General features: G+C 44.2%; 1 protein-coding gene across 5 annotated transcripts in view; it reads right to left on the reverse strand.

Moving 5' to 3' along the window:
• Positions 1 to 22,943, reverse strand: part of pum1 (pumilio RNA-binding family member 1) — a 38,906-nt gene that overhangs the window by 11,822 nt on the left and 4,141 nt on the right. For 2 of the 5 annotated variants that reach the window (XM_029732303.1, XM_029732304.1), the window contains 14 exons: positions 22,860 to 22,928; positions 22,478 to 22,583; positions 22,155 to 22,345; positions 21,734 to 21,906; positions 21,326 to 21,587; positions 17,658 to 17,751; positions 17,419 to 17,517; positions 5,603 to 5,745; positions 5,209 to 5,347; positions 3,741 to 3,878; positions 1,953 to 2,156; positions 1,554 to 1,658; positions 1,086 to 1,328; positions 684 to 951 (listed from right to left, as the gene is read on the reverse strand). In XM_029732303.1, coding sequence (XP_029588163.1) covers positions 684 to 951; positions 1,086 to 1,328; positions 1,554 to 1,658; positions 1,953 to 2,156; positions 3,741 to 3,878; positions 5,209 to 5,347; positions 5,603 to 5,745; positions 17,419 to 17,517; positions 17,658 to 17,751; positions 21,326 to 21,587; positions 21,734 to 21,906; positions 22,155 to 22,345; positions 22,478 to 22,583; positions 22,860 to 22,928 — 2,234 coding nt within the window. The remainder of the gene's footprint in view (positions 1 to 683; positions 952 to 1,085; positions 1,329 to 1,553; positions 1,659 to 1,952; positions 2,157 to 3,740; positions 3,879 to 5,208; positions 5,348 to 5,602; positions 5,746 to 17,418; positions 17,518 to 17,657; positions 17,752 to 21,325; positions 21,588 to 21,733; positions 21,907 to 22,154; positions 22,346 to 22,477; positions 22,584 to 22,859; positions 22,929 to 22,943) is intronic. The other 3 variants (XM_029732307.1, XM_029732305.1, XM_029732306.1) reach the window with 3 other exon arrangements.

Consider the following 22,943-nt stretch of genomic DNA (forward strand, 5'->3'; position numbering starts at 1 on the left):
CTGCCATGCTGGTCCTGGCTGAACTCCATGATGTGTGTGTCTCTACCTGCTGCCGTGTTGGTCCTGGCTGAACTCCATGATGTGTGTGTCTCTACCTGCTGCCAGGCTGGTCCTGGCTGAACTCCATGATGTGTGTGTCTCTACCTGCTGCCATGCTGGTCCTGGCTGAACTCCATGATGTGTGTGTCTCTACCTGCTGCCATGCTGGTCCTGGCTGAACTCCATGATGTGTGTGTCTCTACCTGCTGCCGTGTTGGTCCTGGCTGAACTCCATGATGTGTGTGTCTCTACCTGCTGCCAGGCTGGTCCTGGCTGAACTCCATGATGTGTGTGTCTCTACCTGCTGCCATGCTGGTCCTGGCTGAACTCCATGATGTGTGTGTCTCTACCTGCTGCCATGCTGGTCCTGGCTGAACTCCATGATGTGTGTGTCTCTACCTGCTGCCAGGCTGGTCCTGGCTGAACTCCATGATGTGTGTGTCTCTACCTGCTGCCAGGCTGGTCCTGGCTGAACTCCATGATGTGTGTGTCTCTACCTGCTGCCAGGCTGGTCCTGGCTGAACTCCATGATGTGTGTGTCTCTACCTGCTGCCAGGCTGGTCCTGGCTGAACTCCATGATGTGTGTGTCTCTACCTGCTGCCATGCTGGTCCTGGCTGAACTCCATGATGTGTGTGTCTCTACCTGCTGCCGTGCTGGTCCTGGCTGAACTCCATGATGTGCCCAGCAATCTCTCTCAGCTGCAGGTTGGGGTAGCGGTTGTTCCGGAAGTCTTCAAGGAGCCGGCTCCGCCCTGACGGCATCACATCCGACATTCCGTAGCGTAGCCGTGACGACGGGAAGAGCTGGCTGCTGGGAGAGAAGAGGGAGGAGCCAGAACTGGCACTGCGATACTTCGCCTCCGCCCCCGGAGCAGCAGAAATGAAACGACCGCTGCCATTGGTCAGACCTCCTGGGGGAGGGTTCAGAGAGTAGTGATGGTTAGTACTGATAACATAATAATAACAATGATAGAATGTTATAATACACTAACCCCAAAAATACAATGCAAGTTATGTCAGCATGTTAATCGACTTCGTCACTTACCCAGGTTGAGGTTGGATGAGGAGCTGTGATTGGACAGAGATGGGGGTGGGGTTAGGGAGTGGGAGGGGCCTTGGTTGGGCAGGGGCATTCCGACAGGCCCGGGGGAGGAGCTAAAGCCCAGGGTTCCGTTGTAGAACCCCCCGTGACCAATGGGAGTGAGACTCGACTGTGTGCGTTTGTACAGGTCACTACTGCCGGTCAGAGAGTCACGACGAGAACCACTCCCACCACTGGAGTTAGCCACTGGAGGGAGACAGACAGACCATAAAACACACACACAGCTGTCACTATAGTTGGCCCGGTAGAGGGAGTTGTACACAGAGGACAGCAGGCTACACACAGTTAAACACAAAATGAGAAGCCTCTCCATCCAGCTTACTGAATATCAGCCTTGGGTTGCACATGGATAGAGAGGGAGAGAGATGAAACAATAAAACACCACAGACACAAATACACAGTCACACACACCTGCGGTCCCAAAGCCTCCCAGCGTAGCTCCCAATGTTGCTCCCAGTGAAGAGTTGCTCTGACCGAACCCCAGAGAGGCAGAGCCAGGGCCGGGCTGGGTGGAGCCTGTAGAGAAAACATATCACCTTCGTTAATCTACATTTGTTTCGGAATTTAAATGGTAAATTAAATAATATTTGCACACACATTTTGGCCACGTTCCAGGATGACTACATTGCAGACCCCTGCGGGATCTAACGTCTGGATAGATATTTGACATATCAACTAAACGCGTAATGATATAGGAATCTGATGCCCGACTGCGAAGTCGATGAAACGGCATGCAACCATTGAAACGTCTGCAATGTAGTTCGCCTGGAACACAACATCTGTCAATTCACCCGTTTTGTTTTCACTCACAGTACGTTGTTTGGCTACCTTGAGAGAAGAGGGAGGAGCTCTGGGAGGAGTTGCTGAGAGAGGAGGATCCATAAAAGGAGTTTCCTGACATAGCCCCTCCCCCCTGCTGCTGAGGCTGCTGGGATTGCATGCCTCGGAACGGACCATTGGCCCCGCCTCCCATACCGTCGTTAGCCCCGCCACCCGCAGCTGCTGCAGCCGCCACTGGAGAGGCAGAGCAAGAGAGAGGCAGAGAGAGAGGCAGAGAGAGAGAGAGAGAGGCAGAGAGAGAGCGAGAGAGAGAGGCAGAGCGAGAGAGAGCGAGAGAGAGAGGCAGCGCGAGAGAGAGAGAGAGAGAGAGAGAGAGAGAGAGAGGCAGAGCGAGAGAGAGAGAGGCAGAGCGAGAGAGAGAGAGAGAGAGAGAGGCAGAGCGAGAGAGAGAGAGGCAGAGCGAGAGAGAGAGAGGCAGAGCGAGAGAGAGAGGCAGAGCGAGAGAGAGAGAGAGAGCGAGAGAGAGAGGCAGAGAGAGAGAGGCAGAGCGAGAGAGAGAGCGAGAGAGAGAGGCAGAGCGAGAGAGAGAGGCAGAGCGAGAGAGAGAGGCAGAGCGAGAGAGAGGCAGAGCGAGAGAGAGGCAGAGCGAGAGAGAGGCAGAGCGAGAGAGAGCGAGAGAGAGGCAGAGCGAGAGAGAGCGAGAGAGAGGCAGAGCGAGAGAGAGCGAGGCAGAGCGAGAGAGAGCGAGAGAGAGGCAGAGCGAGAGAGAGCGAGAGAGAGGCAGAGCGAGAGAGAGCGAGAGAGAGGCAGAGCGAGAGAGAGAGAGAGAGAGGCAGAGCGAGAGAGAGAGAGGCAGAGCGAGAGAGAGAGAGGCAGAGCGAGAGAGAGAGAGAGAGAGAGGCAGAGCGAGAGAGAGAGAGGCAGAGCGAGAGAGAGCAGAGAGAGGCAGAGAGAGGCGAGAGAGAGGCAGAGCGAGAGGCAGAGAGAGGCAGAGCGAGAGAGAGTGAGGCAGAGCGAGAGAGAGAGAGAGGCAGAGCGAGAGAGAGAGAGAGGCAGAGCGAGAGAGAGAGAGAGGCAGAGCGAGAGAGAGAGAGAGGCAGAGCGAGAGAGAGAGAGAGGCAGAGCGAGAGAGAGAGAGAGGCAGAGCGAGAGAGAGAGAGAGGCAGAGCGAGAGAGAGAGAGAGGCAGAGCGAGAGAGAGAGAGAGGCAGAGCGAGAGAGAGAGAGAGGCAGAGCGAGAGAGAGAGAGAGGCAGAGCGAGAGAGAGAGAGGCAGAGCGAGAGAGAGGCAGAGCGAGAGAGAGAGAGAGGCAGAGCGAGAGAGAGAGAGAGGCAGAGCGAGAGAGAGAGAGAGGCAGAGCGAGAGAGAGAGAGGCAGAGCGAGAGAGAGGCAGAGCGAGAGAGAGAGAGGCAGAGAGAGAGAGAGAGAGAGAGAGAGAGAGAGAGAGGCAGAGAGAGAGAGAGAGGACAGAAAGGAAAAAGCGTCATAAAGGGAGTGAGTTTGATGGGCAGATAGAAGTGATGGAGAAGTGATGGAGATCCTATATTAGGGTGATTGAGCGATAGTGATGCATGAGATGTCATTTTTTTTAACCTTTATTTAACTAGGCAAGTCAGTTAAGAACAAATTATTATTTACCATGACGGCCTACTGGGGAACAGTGGGTTAACTTCCTTGTTCAATGGCAGAATGACAGATTTTCACCTTGTCAGCTCAGGAATTCGATCCAGCAACCTTTCGGTTACTGGCCCAATGCTCTAACCACTAGGCTACCTGCCGCCCCAGATGGAGTGACAGTGTAAATGGAGGAGTGTGTTACCTGCTTGTGCAGCGGATGGAGAGATAATAACTGAGCCTGCAGGGGCCATGAGGCGTACAGGTCCGCCCCTAGATCCTGTGTTGACCACTAGCGCCCCCGTTTGGTCATAGTAGGCAGCTGGAGCCAGCATGGGATAGCCTGCAGAGAGAAACCCGAGTTAAACCAGCGTTTTCCAAAATCGGTTCTCGGGACCCCAAGGGGTGCACTTTTTTTTTCTTCCCCCAACACTACACAGCTTATTCAAAGCTTGATGATTAGTTGAACATTTGAGTCAGCTGTGTAGTGCTAGGGCAAAAAACTAAACGTGCACCCTTGGGGTACTGAGGACCTCGTTTGGGAAAACTTGTGTTAAACGTGTGTGTGTGTGTGTGTCTCAGGGTTTCCGGAAAACGGTAATTGCCGCCTTTTGGCAGATTAAAAAAACTAAAAGCCGATAAATAAAAATTGTTGCTGGCGACAGGGAGAATCAACAATCCCATTGCTAAATAGTGCTTTTTAATTAATTGATGGAAATACCAGTCAACGGGAAAGCATTTGACAGTCATGCTTATGGGTCTAACGGTTAATTTGCATAATTTTGTGGAATTAAATTGGAGCGTGTGTATTTATCACATGTGCACAGCCTACAGAGAGCCTATTTTGAGCACAATATCACCTCAGCAATAGAGCTGCTGGGGTGAAAGGTGCTCTTATAAACCCAGTCATTGTGCAACAACTCTAAAATAAATAACTTATTAAAAACGGTTTTGATCACCACAATTAAAGAGCTACTATTTTTATTTCTCAACTAGTGCGCCTCCCATTCAAGTGCAATAGGCAAGGATGGGCATGTTATCAGAGCGTCACCCACCGCTTTGCAATGTGAGCTGCAGGTAGGATGCATTTTGAAAACTGAACATTTCACTTCATATTATGAGGCACGTCTTACCTTGCTTCAAAGTAGCCTAGACAAAATCTGACCATGGAAACATGGAGGCTATTATTTTATGAAGACTTCCTTTCATATGCCATTGGAACCAGCATTTCTCTTTGTTTTCCTATCACCTTTCTTTGTAGAGAGAAGCCAAACGCACAATCCTAGTCATATTAGCAAACCATCCAAATTGTTGCACCTTTAGATCCTCCCTCTAAGTCTCTAGCAGAGATGTTCACCTCATCAGGTGCACTATTAAGAACGGTGTTTTCCCACAAATTGCATTTTGGCAAATGTTTGAAAATTGTCTACTTCATTACAGGAGTTGCATATTCTGTTAAGATTATGGTAATTCATCTAAATGTGATTTGTCATTCTGAGTACCGTCGGTGGACGACCTAATGGGTTACACACCCAATGCACATGGTTCAGGTAAATTTATGAAATGGACAGTAAATTAAAATATTCCCGGGTTATGTTGCCTGGGGCAACAGAAACCCTGGTGTGTGTATTTGTGCGTATGTAGGCACAAGCGTGTGAGTGTCTGCGTCTCACCAGGCACGCCGGCCGCCAGCCCCTGTCCGAAGGCGAGCGCTGAGTTGACAGCTGCGGCGGAGATCAGCTGGTCATTCTGCTGACCCTGTTGACCTTGGCTAGGGGTCAGGGGTCTCTGGTTACCGCCCCCACGCATCACCTAGGAAACACAGGACACACAAAGCAATATGAGGGCAGAGGGTCTGAAACTGGTGTTATCCTTAGTAAAATACCATGGACATAATGTGACTGGGCAAATAATGTGCATGATTGCATTAATACTTACTCTATGCATTCTGAAACCATCTACAACCAAAGTGGTGAGCATTGAAAGACAGGCAAAAAATGTCTGACAGTAGCTTTATCTAATGGGAGAGCAGTTGAGGAGAGGTCTGGCCAATAGGAAGCCACTGACCTGTTGTTGGTTCTGCTGGTTCTGTCCTTGAGCCTGTTGATTGGCTGAGTTGTTGGCGGCTGCAGCCTGTTGCTGGAACAGATTGGCTGGATACACTCCCCATGGAGTTACCCCGTAGTACTGAGGAGGCATCACCGCTGGGCCTGAACACACACACACACACGGTAAGTTGGTTGGCACATACAATGCCAGAATAGTGGGTTCGATTCCCTAGAGTACACATATGTAAAAAGTATGCAAGCATGACTGCAAGTTGCTAAATGATACAGTTGAAGTGGGAAGTTTACATACACCTTAGCCAAATACATTTAAACTCAGTTTCACAATTCCTGACATTTAATCCTTGTAAAAAAATCCTGTCTTGGGTCAGTTAGGATCACCACTTTATTTTAAGAATGTGAAATGTCAGAATAATAGTAGAGAATGATTTATTCCAGCTTTTATTTCTTTCATCACATTCCCAGTGGGTCAGAAGTTTACATACACTCAATTAGTATTTGGTAGCATTGCCTTTAAATTGTTTAACTTGGGTCAAACGTTTCGGGTAGCCTTCCACAAGCTTTCCACAATAAGTTGGGTGAATTTTGTCCCATTACACCAGCTCTGTCAGGAGCTGAGTCAGGTTTGTTGGCCTCCTTGCTCGCACATGCTTTTTCAGTTCTGCCCACAAATGTCCTATAGCATTGAGGTCAGGGCTTTGTGATGGCCACTCCAATACCTTGACTTTGTTGTCCTTAAGTCATTTTGCCACAACTTTGGAAGTATGCTTGGGGTCATTGTCCATTTGGAAGACCCATTTGCGACCAAGCTTTACCTTACTGACTGATGTCTTGAGATGTTGCTTCAATATATCCACATAATTGTCCCTCCTCAGGATGCCATCTATTTTGTGAAGTACACCAGTCCCTCCTGCAGCAAAGCACCCCCACAACATGATGCTGCCACCCCCGTGCTTCACGGTTGGGATGGTGTTCTTCGGCTTGCAAGCATCCCCCTTTGTCCTCCAAACATAACGATGGTCATTATGGCCAAACCGTTCAATTTTTGTTTCATCAGACCAGAGGACATTTCTCAAAAAAGTACGATCTTTGTCCCCATGTGCAGTTGCAAACCGTAGTCGGACTTTATGGCAGTTTTGGAGCAGTGGCTTCTTCCTTGCTGAGCGGCCATTCAGGTTATGTCGATATAGGACTTGTTTTACTGTGGATATAGATACTTTTGTACCCGTTTCCTACAGCATCTTCACAAGGTCCTTTGCTGTTCTGGGATTGATTTGCACTTTTCACATGAAATTACGTTAATCTCTAGGAGACAGAACGCGTCTCCTTCCTGAGCGGTATGACAGCTGCGTGGTCCCATGGTGTTTATACTTGCGTACTATTGTTTGTACAGATGAACGTGGTACCTTCAGGCATTTGGAAATTGCTCCCAAGGATGAACCAGACTTGTGGTGGTCTACAATTTTCTTTATGAGGTCTTGGCTGATTTCTTTTGATTTTCCCATGATGTCAAGCAAAGAGGTACTGAGTTTGAAGGTAGGCCTTGAAACACATCCACAGGTACACCTCCAATTGACTCAAATGATGTCAATTAGCCTATCAGAAGCTTCTAAAGCAATGACGTCATTTTCTGGATTTTTCCAAGCTGTTTAAAGGCACAGTCAACTTAGTGTATGTAAACTTCTGACCCACATAATTCACTGTATCAGAATTCCAAAGTGAAATAATTAGTCTGTAAACAATTGTTGGAAAAATTACTTGTGTCATGCACAAAGTAGATGTCCTAACCGACTTGCAAAAACTATAGTTTGTTAACAAGAAATTTGTGGAGTGGTTGAAAAACAAGTTTAAAGACACCAACCTAAGTGCATGTAAACTTCTGACTTCAACTGTGTGTGTGTGTGTGTGTGTGTGTGTGTGTGTGTGTATGTATGTATATATGTATCTCTCTCAGCAAAAAAAAGAAACGTCCTCTCACTGTCAACTGCGTTTATTTTCAGCAAACTTAACATGTGTAAATATTTGTATGAACATAACAAGATTCAACAACAGACATAAACTGAACAAGTTCCACAGACATGTGACTAACAGAAATTGAATAATGTGCCCCTGAACAAAGGGGGGTCAAAATCTAAAGTAACAGTCAGTATGTGGTGTGGCCACCAGCTGCATTAAGTACAGCAGTGCATCTCCTCCTCATGGACTGCAGCCGGATTTGCCGGTTCTTGCTGTGAGATGTTACCCCACTCTTCCACCAAGGCACCTGCAAGTTCCCAGACATTTCTGCGGGGGAATGGCCCTAGCCCTCACCCTCCGATCCAACAGGTCCCAGACGTGCTCAATGGGATTGACATCCGGGCTCTTCGCTGGCCATGGCAGAACACTGACATTCCTGTCTTGCAGGAAATCACGCACAGAATGAGCAGTACGGCTGGTGGCATTGTCATGCTGGAGGGTCATGTCAGGATGAGCCTGCAGGAAGGGTACCACATGAGGGACGAGGATGTCTTCCCTGTAACACACAGCATTGAGATTGCCTGCAATGACAACAAGCTCAGTCCGATGATGCTGTGTCACACCGCCCCAGACCTTGACGGACCCTCCACCTCCAAATCAATCCCGCTCCAGAGTACAGGCCTCGGTGTAATGCTCATTCTTTCAACGATAAACGCGAATCCGACCATCATCCCTGGTGAGACCAAACCGCGACCCGTCAGTGAAGAGCACTTTTTGCCAGTACGGTCTCGTCCAGCGACGGTGGGTTTGTGCCCATAGGCGATGTTGTCGCCAGTGATGTCTGGTGAGGACCTGTCTTTACAAGCCCTCAGTCCAGCCTCTCTCAGCCTATTGCGGACAGCCTGAGCACCGATGGAGGGATTGCCATCCTGTATATGTCCCGCAGGTGTGATGTTCGGATGTACCAATCCTGTGCAGGTGTTGTTACACGTTGTCTGCCACTGCGAGGACGATCAGCTGTCCATCCTGTCTTAGGCGTCTCACAGTACAGACATTGCAATTCATGGCTTTTGCCACATCTGCAGTTCTCATGCCACCTTGCCGCATGCCTAAGGCACGTTCACGAGTAGGGACCATGGGCATCTTTCTTTTGGTGTTTTTCAGAGTCAGTAGAAAGGCCTCTTTAGTGTCATAAGTTTTCATAACTGTGACCTAAATTACCTACCGTCTGTGTTACGGATACAGGTATCCTGTGTGTATTTGTTTTCTCTCCTTCTGCCCTAGTCACAGGTGGCAGTCATCAGTCGTCAATCAGAAGACACACCTGCTCAGTTTCCCTTCCCCAATCACATCCCCTTGGTTTAAAAGAAACCCAATCAGTTGTCTCTCTAGCTATCCGTTTTGTTTTTGCGCCTACATCACACATTTGTCCGTTATTATGCGAGTATGTATTGTTGTGGTGTATGACTGTTTGTTTGTTGGTGGGAAAAGGGGATACCAAGCCAAGTCACCCATGGGCATACATTACCCGTAGGAAAACTTTGTCTAAGTACCCTAGTTAGAACTGGGTGGACCACCCACTGTATTTTATTGGTTAGTTAGCTAGCTGTTCATGAAGCAGGCTAGAGTAGCTTAGGATTTTTTTGTTGATATTTATTAGTTCTTTCCTTGGATCCAGCTCAGCCCCATTACCGTGTGTTTGAACAATAAACCTTAAGTGTTTGACGGTAGATTTAGGTTGTCTTGTTTTTAGTTCTCACTGTTCCTTTTCACTGTTATGATTTGCATGAGATATGTTACGGGTCTCGTTTCCATCCCCCCTAGACTGCCGGGAAAAAGGGGTTCGCAACAGTCTGTAAGCTGTTAGTGTCTTAACGACCGTTCCACAAGTGCATGTTTGAAAATTGTTTATGGTTCATTGAACAAACATGGGAAACAGTGTTTAAACCCTTTACAATGAAGATCTGTTCAGTTATATGGATTTTTACAAATTATCTTTGAAAGACAGGGTCCTGAAAAAGGGACGTTTCTTTTTTTGCTGAGTTATATAATATATATATATATATACACACACACATACATATATATACACACACACACACACACACATATCTATATACAGTGAGGGGAAAAAAGTATTTGATCCCCTGCTGATTTTGTACATTTGCCCACTGACAAAGAAATGACCAGTCTATAATTTTAATGGTAGGTTTATTTGAACAGTGAGAGACAGAATAACAAAAAAATACTTTTTCCCCCCCTCAATGTACACACCCACAGAGAGTACCAGTCAAAAATGTGGAAACACCTACTCATTCAAGGTTTTTTTTTTTTTTTACTATTTTCTACATTGTAGAATAATAGTGAAGACAACACAACCATGAAACAAGACAGAATCATGTACTAACCAAAAAAGTGTTAAACAAATCAAAATATATTTTAGATTATTCAAAGTTGCCACCCTTTGCCTTGATGATAGCTTTGCACATTCTTGGCATTTTCTCAACCAGCTTCATGAGGAATGCTTTTCCAACAGTCTTGAAAGAGTTTCCACATATTCTGGGCACTTGTTGGCTGCTTTTCCTTCACTCTCCAGTCCAACTCATCACCAACCATCTCAATTGGGTTGGGGTCAGGTGATTGTGGAGGCCAGGTCATCTGATACAGCACTCCATCACTCTCCTTGGTCAAATAGGCCTTACACAGCCGCAAACCAGATGGGATGGCAAATCACTGCAGAATGCTGTGATTAGCCATGCTGGTTAAGTGTGCCTTGAATTGTAAGTAAATTACAGACCGTGTCACCAGCAAAGCACACCTACACCATCACACCACCTCCTCTATGCTTCATAGTGGGAACCACACACGCGAGATCATCCGTTCACCTACTCTGCATCTCACAAAAGACACAGCGGTTAAATTTGGACTCATCAGACCAAAGGAAAGATTTCCACTGGTCTAATGTCCATTGCTCGTGTTTCTTGGCCCAAGAATGTCTCTTCTTATTGGTGTCCTTTAGTAGTGATTTCTTTGCAGCAATTTGACCATGAAGGCCTGATTCATGCATTCTCCTCTGAACAGTTGATGTCGAGATGTGTCTGTTACTTGAACCCTGTGAAGCATTTATTTGGGCTGCAATCTGAGGCTGGTAACTCTAATGAACTTATCCTCTGCAGCAGAAGTAACTCTGGGTCTTCCTTTCCTGTGGCGGTCCTCATGAGAGCCAGTTTCATCATAACGCTTGATGGATTTTGCGACTGCACTTGAAGAAACTTTTAAAGTTCTTGACATTTTCCATATTGACTGACCTTCATGTCTTAAAGTAATGATGGACTGTCGTTTCTCCTTGCTTATTTGAGCTGTTCTTGCCATAATAAGGACTTGGTATTTTACCAAATAGGGCTCTCTTCTGTGTAACAACACAACTGATTGGCTCAAACACATTAGGAAAGAAATTCCACAAATTAACTTTTAACAAGGCACACCTGTTAACCTGTTGGGGATAAACTGCAGTATTTGCACGGCCGGATAAAAAACGTACCCGATTTAATCTGGTTATTACTACTGCCCAGAAACTAGAATATGCATATAATTATTGGCTTTGGATAGAAAACACCCTAAAGTTTCTAAAACTGTTTGAATGGTGTCTGTGAGTATAACAGAACTCATATGGCAGGCAAAAACCTGAGAAGATTCCTTACAGGAAGTGGCCTGTCTGACCATTTCTTGGGCTTCTACACTCTCTTTATTGAAAACTGAAGATCTCTGCTGTAACGTGACACTTCCTACGGTTCCCATAGGCTCTCAGAAGGTGGCAAACCGGTGAATGATGTCTTTGGAGCCCCTGGATGGTGGTCGATCAGAGGACAATGAGACTGAGGAGCATGCACGAGGCGACACCATGTTTTTATTTTCTCTGTCTTTGAACGTAAACAGGGTTTCCCGGTCGGAATATTATCGCTTTTTTACGAGAAAAATGGCATAAAAATTGATTTTAAACAGCGGTTGACATGCTTCGAAGTACGGTAATGGAATATTTAGACATTTTTTGTCACGAAACGCGTCGGGCGCGTCACCCTTCGGATAGTGTCTTGAACGCACGAACAAAACAGAGGATATTTGAACATAACTATGGATTATTTTGAACCAAACCAACATTTGTTATTGAAGTAGAAGTCCTGGGAGTGCATTCTGACGAAGAGCAGCAAAGGTAATCCAATTTTTCTTATAGTAAATCTGACTTTGGTGAGGGCTAAACTTGGTGGGTGTCTAAACAGCTAGCCCGTGATGGCTGGGCTATCTACTCAGAATATTGCAAAATGTGCTTTTGCCGAAAAGCTATTTTAACCTCTCTAGGGCCGGCGGGACGAAATCGTCCCACCTACGTAACAGCCAGTGGAATCCCGTGGAGCGTTATTCAAATACCTTAGAAATGCTATTACTTCAATTTCTCAAACATATGACTATTGTCATGACGTTGGCCTCTTTGGGTACAGGAAGGACAGTTGACCCCCTCCCCTTTGTACCATCACCCAACCTACCTTCCCCCCCAACCCAGGGTTGTAAAAATTCCAAGAGGAGAATCTACTACAACATGTTTCATAGAGAGACAAAGGAAATTCTTCCAACTCATAGAATTGGAGAACCTAGCGACATGTGTGTTCTGGAGAAGATATGGAAGATTGATGAAGACTCCAGCTACGAACTGATCCGCTTGGTACAATTTTGTGATACTCAGAAGAGACAACATAGCCATATTACCCTAAAACAGTCTACATGATAGCCTCAGCGATGAGACTGAATCCACATGGGTGTATACAATGTATTATTAAGGATAAAGCTATTTGTAATACATTGAGATGCTATGTACTGATGTTAATGTGATTGAATTATATTTCTGTAACCAAGTCTAGCTCAGTCATAGGCACGCCCCCAGGGACACATACAGGACCAGGCGTCATTTGACAAGCCTGTTCTCTGGGTACTATAAAAGACCCCCTGATTTACATTTCTACAGACCAGGCCTACACTCCATCGTGAGTTTGGCCCAGAGGTTTGACCAGCCAAGTACTCTACTGAAAGTGAACTATACCACGTGGTTAACTTTTACTATCGAGACCGACAGAATAAGAACAAGTCTTTGATATTAATTATTAGTCTGCAGCTAAGTAAATTATATCATCGAACGCGAAGACCAACCACATCCATTCTATGACGACATTCATGAATGTCGCTCTGACAGATCCATTCTAACCGAGAGAGAGAGAGAGAACGCTGACAAACTCTCCATCAGAACAAAACTCTCCAACACGAATCCCGACGACACATGAGCGTAAATATATATTGAGATTACAATTGTTCCCGAATGAGTGAGCCTTCAATTGTTAATATTAATGAACTCTGTAACTTCTCAGCTTACCGTTTTATGACCCATTGTCTAACAGACCAGCCATGCTTGTTAGCCAGTAGGGCACATTCCCCTACCAATCCTGTGTGACGATAATTACTGTTTGTATGTTTTCTGTTAATTACTTAGTGTAGTAAATAAATGATTTTAAGACAATTGATGTATGGATGATTTTAGTAAAGACTGGGTTCGTGCAGATAACCAAGAATTACAACTTTCATGATGAGACTGAAACAACATACGGGTTAAGATTGACTGCTATTGATGTAAAATATTACTAAGTATTTTAAGAGTTTATTCAGAGGATAACAGCTCTATAAACGTTCTTCTGTGGTGCCCCGACTTTCTAGTTAATTACATTTACATGATTAGCTTAATCAGGTAATATCAATTACAGAGAAATAATTTTATAAGTTAGCATGTCATATCACTTAATCCGGCATAGCCAAAGACACGACACTATTTTACAGCATTTTAAAGACAAGACTCTCGTTAATCTAACCACACTGTCCGATTTCAAAAAGGCTTTACAATGAAAGCAAAACATTAGATTATGTCAGCAGAGTACCCAGCCAGAAATAATCAGACACCCATTTTTCAAGCTAGCATATAATGTCACATAAACCCAGAAGACAGCTAAATGCAGCACTAACCTTTGATGATCATCAGATGACAACCCTAGGACATTATGTTATACAATACATGCACGTTTTGTTCAATCAAGTTCATATTTATATCAAAAAACAGCTTTTTACATTAGCATGTGACGTTCAGAACTAGCATAAAGGAGTTCTGTATCTATAATTCTTAAAATAATTATGTTTTTTTTAGTAATTTAGTAAATTCACCGGAAGTTTGCGGTGGGTATGCTAGTTCTGAACGTCACATGCTAATGTAAAAAGCTGGTTTTTGATATAAATATGAACTTGATTGAACAAAACATGCATGTATTGTATAATATAATGTCCTAGGATTGTCATCTGGTGAAGAGCAAAGGTTAGTGCTGCATTTAGCTGTGGTTTGGGTTTATGTGACATTATATGCTAGCTTGAAAAATGGGTGTCTGATTATTTCTGGCTGGGTACTCTGCTGACATAATCTAATGTTTTGCTTTCGTTGTAAAGCCTTTTTGAAATCGGACAGTGTGGTTAGATTAACGAGAGTCTTGTCTTTAAAATGCTGTAAAATAGTCATATGTTTGAGAAATTGAAGTAATAGCATTTCTAAGGTATTTGAATAACGCGCCACGGGATTCCACTGACTGTTGAGTAGGTGGGACGATTTCGTCCCACCTACCCTAGAGAGGTTAATTGAAATGCATCCCAGGTGATTTCCTCATTAACTTCATCTGGGTAGGGGGCAGTATTTTCACGTCCGGATGAAAAGCGTGCCCAGAGTAAACTGCCTGCTACTCAGGCCCAAAAGCTAGAATATGCATATAATAAGTAGATTTAGATAGAAAACACTCCGAAGTTTCTAAAACTGTTTGAATGATGTCTGAGTATAACAGAACTCATATGGCAGGCAAAAAACTGAGAAAAAATCCAACCAGGAAGTGTGGAAATCTGAGGTTTGTAGTTTTTCAAGTGATTGCCTATCCAATATACAGTGTCTATGGGGTCATATTGCACTTCCTAAGGCTTCCACTAGATGTCAAGTCTTTAGAACGATGTTTCAGGCTTCTACTGTGAATGGGGAGCGAATAAGAGCAGTTTGAGTCAGGTGTCTGGCAGTCGGTCATTATTTTAGTTACGCGCGGCCATGAGCACGAGCTTAGTTCTCTTTCCTTTATGAAGACAAAGGAATTGTCCGGTTGGAATATTTATGATAAAAACATCCTAAAGATTGATTCTACACATCATTTGACATGTTTCTACAAACTGTAATAGAATTTTGACTTTTCATCTGGACTTTAGTACGCAAGCCTTCTGCATTTGGAATAGTGAACCTAACGCATTAACAAAATGGAGGTATTTGGACATAGATTAACTTTATCGAACAAAACGAACATTTATTGTGGAACGGATTCCTGGGAGTGCGTTCCGATTAAGATCAAAGGTAAGTGAATATTTATAATGCATTTCTGACTTTTGTTGAGTCCACAACATGGCGGGTATCTGTATGGCTTGTTTTGGTGACTGAGCGCTGTACTCAGATTATTGCAAAGTGTGCTTTCGCTGTAAAGCTTTTTTGAAATCTGACACAGCGGTTGCATTAACCTGTCTGGGCTAGGGGGCAGTATTGAGAATTTTGGAAAAATATGTTCCCATTTTTAACTGCCTCCTACACCAACTCAGAAGCTAGAATATGCATATTATTGTTCAGGTTTGGATAGAAAACACTCTGAATTTTCTAAAACTGTTTGAATGGTGTCTGTGAGTATAACAGAACTCCTATGGCAGGCAAAAACCTGACAAGGTTTCAAGCAGGAAGTACCCTGTCTGACAAGGAGTCGTGCGTCTTGCATCTTTTTATTGAAAAGTAAGGATCTTAGCTGTAACGTGACAATTCCCAGGGCTCCAATAGGCTCTCAGAGCCCGCGAAATAACTGAAGGTTTACGAGGGAGCCTCAGGTTGAAACATATTATCGCCTTTTGTAAGTGGATGCTCCGAGGACCTTTGAATGATGCGCGTGCATGAGTCGCTTCTGAGGAGAAATTTTATTCGGCTGTTTAGGCTCAATGCATACTCCCGGTCGGAATATTATCACTTCTCTACGACATAAATGGCATAAAAATTGGTTTTAAACAGCGGTTGACATGCTTCGAAGTACGGTAATGGAATATTTAGACATTTTTGACACGCCAATGCGCCATGCGCGAAACCGGGAAGAAGCATTCTAGAACTCACGAACAAAACGTCGCTGTTTGGATATAACGATGGATTATTTGGGACCAAACCAACATTTGTTATTGAAGTAGAAGTCCTGGCAGTGTATTCTGATGAAGAACAAGCAAGGTAAGAACATTTTTCTTATAGGAAATGTGATTTTGGTGGATGCTGACCTGGGTGGGTATCTAAATAGCTAGCCCTGTAATGCCGGGCTATGTACTTAGATTATTGCAAAATGTGCTTCATCCGAAAAGCTATTTTAAAATCGGACATATCGAGTGCATAGAGGAGTAATGTATCTATAATTCTTAAAATAATTGTTATGCTTTTTGTGAACGTTTATCGTGAGTAATTTAGCAAACTGTTAGTAAATTCAACGGAAGTTTGCCGGGGGTTATGCGTTTTCTGAACGTCACATGCTAATGCAAAAAGCTGTTTTTTGATATAAATATGAACTTGATTGAACAGACATGCATGTATTGTATAACACAATGTCCTAGGTGTGTCATCTGATGAAGATCATCAAAGGTTAGTGCTGCATTTAGCTGTGGTTTGGGTTTATGTGACATGATATGCTAGCTTGAAAAATGGCTGTCTGATTTTTTCTGGCTGGGCACTCTGCTGACATAATCTAATGTTTTGCTTTCGTTGTAAAGCCTTTTTGAAATCGGACAGTGGGGTTAGATTAACGAGATTCTTGTCTTTAAATAGCTGTAAAATAGTCATATGTTTGAGAAATTGAAGTAATAGTATTTCTAACGATTCAAAAATCGCGCCACTGGAATATCAGTAGCTGTTACGTAGGTGGGACGAAATCGTCCCACATACCCCAGACAGGTTAAGGAGAAGTGTATCTTTAATTCTATGCATAACAGTTGTATATTTTATCAACGTTTATGATGAGTATTTCTGTAAATTGATGTGCTCATTCACCAGAAGTTTTGGAGGCAAAACATTTCTGAACATTACACGCCAATGTAAAAATGGGGTTTTTGGATATAAATATGAACTTTATCGAGAAAAAAACATACATGTATTGTGTAACATGAAGTCCTATGAGTGCCATCTGATGAAGATCATCAAAGGTTAGTGATTCATTTTATCTGTATTTCTGTTTTTTGTGACGCCTCTCCTTGCTTGGAAAATGGCTGTGTGGTTTTTCTTGTCTAGGTGCTGTCCTAACATAATCTAATGCTATGCTTTCGCCGTAAAGCCTTTTTGAAATCGGACACTGTGGTTGGATTAACGAGAAGTTTATATTTAAAATGGTGTATAATACTTGTATGTGTGAGAAATTTGAATTATGAGATTTTAGTTTTTTTGAATTTGGCGCTATGCTATTTCACTGGCTGTTGGCGAGTGGGACGCTACCATCCCACATACCCCAGAGAGGTTAAGCTGGTAGAGAATGCCAAAAGTGTGCAAAGCTGTCATCAAGGCAAAGGGTGGCTACTTTGAAAAATGTAAAATGTGTGTCATTTCATCATTTTGATGTCTTCGCTATTAATCTACAATATAGAAAAAAGTCAAAATAAAGACAAATCCTGGAATGAGTAGGTGTGGCCAGCATCGCCGCTGGACATGGAAAAGAAATGGCAGGTGCGTGTGTATCTGTGCCTTACCCAGTGTTGCAGCAGCTGCCAGTCCAGCAGCGTAGGGGTCAGTTCCAGGCGGACCCGCACTGATGATGTAAGGGTTGGGAACAAACGCGGGAGCCAGACCTGATAATACACACAAAGAGATAAAGGTCAGTGAGAGAGGAACACACACAGTCCAATAACAACTTTTTTGTCACTGAATACATTCCCAGAAATGGGTCAGCAGAGTATCATGTTGAACATGTCTTTCACCTAAAACTTACCAATGTGAGATTGCTGTGCTGCTGCCAAGGCATACTGCTGCTGTTGAGCTGCTGTCAGCTGCTGCAGTGCTAGCGCACTGGGTCTCTGAAACAACTACACACACGGGTTATTTATTTAACACACACACACACACTTCAAAAGATGAGTAACTTAAATATGTAAAAAAAAAATAAAAAAAATTTTTTAATGACATTTTGTCCATTAAAATATCAAATTGATCAGAAATACAGTGTAGACAGTGTACCTAGTCTGAGAAACAGTCTTATGAGGTATAAGACATCAACTGGCAGCTTCATTAAATAGTACCTGCAGAACACCAGGAAAACACCAGAAAAGATTCAGATGGGCAAAAGGACACTGGACAGAGGAACTCTGCCTAGAAGGCCAGCATCCCAGAGTCGCCTCTTCACTGTTGACTTTGAGACTGGAGTTTTGCGGGTACTATTTAATGAAGCTGCCAGTTGAGGACTTGAGTACTTGTCCTATGGCTCAGTTGTGCACCGGGGCCTCCCACTCTTCAATTCTGGTTAGTGCCAGTTTGCGCTGTTCTGTGACGGAGTAGTACACAGCGTTGTACGAGATCTTCAGTTTCTCGGCAATTTCTCGCATGGAATAGCCTTCATTTCTCAGAACAAGAATAGACTGACCAGTTTCAGAAGAAAGTTATTTTTTCTGGCTATTTTGAGCCTGTATTCGAACCCACAAATGCTGATGTTCCAGATACACAACTAGTCTAAAGAAGGCCAGTTTTATTGCTTCTTTAATCAGAACAACAGTTTTCAGCTGTGCTAACAATTGCAAAAGGGTTTTCTAATGATAAATATGGATTAGCTAACACAACGTGCCATTGGAACACAGGAGTGATGGTTGCTGATAATGGGCCTCTGTACTCCTATGTAGATATTCCATTAAAAATCAGCCGTTTCCAGCTACAATAGTCATTTCCAACATTAACATTGTCTACAGTGTATTTAATGAATTTGATGTTATTTTAATGGACACTTTTTTAAATTGCTTTTCTTTCCATAACTACCGGTCAAAAGTTTTAGAACACCTCAATTCAGGGTTTTTCTTTATTTTGACTATTTTCTACATTGTAGAATAATAGTGAGGACATCAAAACTATGAAATAACACATGGAATCATGTAGGACGGCAGGTAGCCTAGCGGTTAGAGCGTTGGACAAGTTAACCGGAAGGTTGCGAGATCCAATCCCCGAGCTGACAAGGTAAAAATCTGTCGTTCTGCCCCTGAACAAGGCAGTTAACCCACTGTTCCTAGGCCGTCATTGAAAATATGAATTTGTTAACTGACTTGCCTAGTTAAATAAAGGTAAAAAATAAATTGAAAAAAAGTAGTAACCAAAAGTGTTGAACAAATCAAAATATATTTTATATTTGAGATTCTTCAAATAGCCACCCTTTGCCTTGATGACAGCTTTGCACACTCTTGGCATTCTCTCAACCAGCTTCATGAGGTAGTCACATGGAATGCATTTCAATTAACAGGTGTGCCTTGTTAAAAGTTAATTTGTGGAATTTCTTTCCTTCTTAATACGTTTCAGCCAATCAGTTGTGTTGTGACAAGGTAGGGGTGGTATACAGAAGATAGCCATATTTGGTAAAAGACCAAGTCCATATCATGGCAAGAACAGCTCAAATAAGCAAGGAGAAACGACAGTCCATCATTACTTTAAGACATGTCAGTCAATACGGAAAATGTCAAGAACTTTGAACATTTCTTCAAGTGCAGTCGGAAAAACCGTCAAGCGTTATGATGAAACTGGCTCTCATGAGGACCGCCATAGGAAAGGAAGACCCAGAGTTACCCCTGCTGCAGAGGATAAGTTCATTAGAGTTAACTGCACCCCAGATTGCAGCACAAATAAATGCTTCAGAGTTCAAGTAACAGACACATCTCGACATCAACTGTTCAGAGGAGACTGCGTGAATCAGGCTTTTATGGCCAAACTGCTGCAAATAAACCACGACTAAAGGACACCAATAATAAGAAGAGACTTGCTTGGGCCAAGAAACAAGAGAAATGGACATTAGACCAGTGGAAATCTTTTCTTTGGTCTGATGAGTCCAAATGTGAGATTTTTGGTTCCAACGGCCGTGTCTTCTGTGAGACGCACAGCAGGTGAACAGATGATCTCTGCATGTGTATTTCCCACCGTAAAACATGGAGGAAGAGGTGTGATGGTGATTTGCTATTGACACCGTCTGATTTATTTAGAATTCAAGGCACACTTAACCAGAATGGCAACCACAGCATTCTGCAGCGATACGCCATCCCATCTGGTTTGGGCTTATCATTTCCTATCATTTCTTTTTCAACAGGACAATGACCCAACACACCTCCAGGCTGTGTAAGGGCTATTTGACCAAGAAGGAGAGTGATGGAGTGCTGCATCAGATGACCTGGCTTCCATAATCCTCCGACCTCAATCAAATTGAGATGGTTTGGGATAAGTCGAACCGCAGAGTGAAGGAAAAGCAGCCAACAAGTGCTCAGCATATTTGGGAACTCCATCAGGACTCTTGAAAAAGCATACCAGGTGAAGCTGGTTGAGAGAATAAGAGTGTGCAATGCTGTCATCAAGGCAAAGGGTGGCTATTTGAAGAATCTCAAATATAAAATATATTTTGATTTGTTTAACACTTTGGTGATATTTCATAGTTTTGAGGTCTTCAATATTATTCTGCAATGTAGAAAATAGTACAAATAAAGAAAAACCCTTGAACGAGTAGGTGTTCTAATACTTTGACCGGTAGTGTACATACATACAGTCTGCTCACACCCAGTACTCAACCCTGTACCTTAGAGAGTGCTTCCCTATTTACAGTCATTGAACACTGGTCACTTTAATTATGTTTACATACTGCTTTACCCACTTCATATGATATATTTAAGCAATAAGGCATGATGGCTAATATACCACGGCTAAGGGCTGTTCTAGTTTATAAACTGGGTGGTTCGAGCCCTGAATGCTGATTGGCTGACAGCAGTCTCAAATCAGACGGTATACCCTCGGGTATGACGAAACATTTCTTGTTACTGCTCTAATTACGTTGGTAACCAGTTTATAACAGCAATAAGGCACCTCGGGGGTTTGTGGTATATGGCCAATATACCATAGCCAAGGGCTGTATCCAGGCACTCCGTGTGGCGTTGTGCATAAGAACAGCCCTTAGTCGTGGTATATTGGCCATATACAACACCCGCTCGGCCCTATATAACTACTGCTGTTCACACACTATGTGTAGCAACAAATTAAATATTATTTGAGTATATACACCAGGGATTATCCACTAGATTAAACTGCGGTATTATTTTTTCTTGAGCAGATGGCCGGGGGCGGAAAGTTAATTACAAATCATTTGTAGACTGCAAATTGACCCCAAGACCAAAGAGATACAAAATTTGACTAAAACAATCATTTCAAACCTTGCTTACATTTGAATACGATCACGTCTCTGTATTATACGTGGGAATATTATACGTGGGAATACATGGAAACAGATTTCCAAAATTAAAATTACTTGGAGCTGATTTCCTGGTATTTAACAGTCTTCTGTCCAACAAATAAAAACACCCGCAGCCCAAAGTCGGCTGCAGTAGTCCAGGGTGGTCATCATCATAACACACACACACACACACACACCTGTTGTTGGTTGCTGTAGTCAAACAGCCCCACGGTGGGCTGTGAGTCCATGGCCATCTGGGAGTTGTAGTCAAACTGCAGAGGCTCCATCACAGACTCCATGGTATCCATGGTAACGCCCTGTTCCACACCAGAGAAGTCCTCTTGGGGTTTGGGACCCCCGCCTCCTCCCATGGGGACCATACCCTCCCCTCCTACACACCCCCCTACACCCCCCATCATGTCAGTGTCTGTCCCCGCAGGCGGCATCTGGCCTTGACGACTGAAGAGAGCAGGAGAGAACATGGTGAGTAAATGTGTGTGTGTGTGTGTGCCAGTGTGAGTGAATGTGTGAGTGAATGTGTGTGTGAGTGTGAGTGCCGGCGTGAGTGAATGTGTGTATGCCGGTGTGAGTGAATGTGTGTGTACCTGTACTCTTTGACGTCCACATCCAGGCCATTCTGCACAGGGAGCCCATTAGGGTTGATGACATCACTGATGACATCACCCTCTCCCTCCGTCATCTCCTTGAGTTTCTCTACTTCAAACGCGGCCTTTGGTTTCTCCCTGTTCTCGTCCTCCACCTCTCCATCCCTCGGACCCTGTCAGAGAGAGAGGGATAGAGGTGTAAAAGTCAATGGATGGACAGATTGAGAACATTGTGATTGAGAGATGTATCACTGTCACTTTATTGATCAGAGTATGAGATCAATAGAGGGGTGCAGGAAGGAATGAACCAGTAAGATGGAGGGAGTGCTAAACAAGACTACGTATGCAATAGAAGCTAATGCAGGAGTCCAGGTTGTCAGTGATAAAAGTCAGATAGTGTAAACGAGTTTAGGCTACTTACGTAGGGTCCCTTGCGTAGGCAGGAGTCCAGTTTTTCGGCGGGAGAGGAGGAGAGGACGTACTCTACCATACTGACTCCTAAACCCCCACTCTCTGACCGCGGTGACATCACTGACCCGCCCACTTCCCCGCCGCTATGGAACCCACCGCCAGGCCGACGGGACACCATGATTGGCTGAGATACCGAGTGGTCTGGGGAGGGGAAATTAGAGAGCGCCCTACCGTCAGTCTCCAAACACGCACACATTATGCTGGGCACTGAGAATTTGGTGTGTTGACCCAGTGGTGTTTTAATCCTGGGACTGGGCCCACCCTCTGTCTTACCTGTGGCCCCCCACGCGCTGTCCCTCCACTGGTCCAGAAAGATCCCTTTTGGTCCATCTTTCCCCGCTTCATCACTCTCCCAAAACTTCTTACCTGTCAGAAGCTGCTGTAGAGGAGAGACAGGAGCGAAACATTGAAAGGGACAGCGAGAGAAACGGAAAGAGAAATATGAAGTGTAAGGACATTTTCCTCAATGTCTTCGCTAAATAACTACCAAGATAACTGCTAGCTAACATTACAACGCTGAAGATTCCTACAGCAGCAGGATGTGCAGTAAGTCAGGACACTATTCTGGGCTTCAGTCTTCCTACCCCCACATTGCCTTTGGTAAGCAGTGTCTACAGTCCTCAAACTACTTGACCTCTAACACCTGACCCCTTACCTCTCCCATGGCACGCCCTTCTAGAGCCAGGGCCTGGAAGTCATGGTTCAGCTCATCCATCGACCGCACCTACAGACAGAGACC

The sequence above is a fragment of the Salmo trutta genome, chromosome 34, assembly GCF_901001165.1.
Source record: "Salmo trutta chromosome 34, fSalTru1.1, whole genome shotgun sequence".
Classification (NCBI taxonomy): domain Eukaryota; kingdom Metazoa; phylum Chordata; class Actinopteri; order Salmoniformes; family Salmonidae; genus Salmo; species Salmo trutta.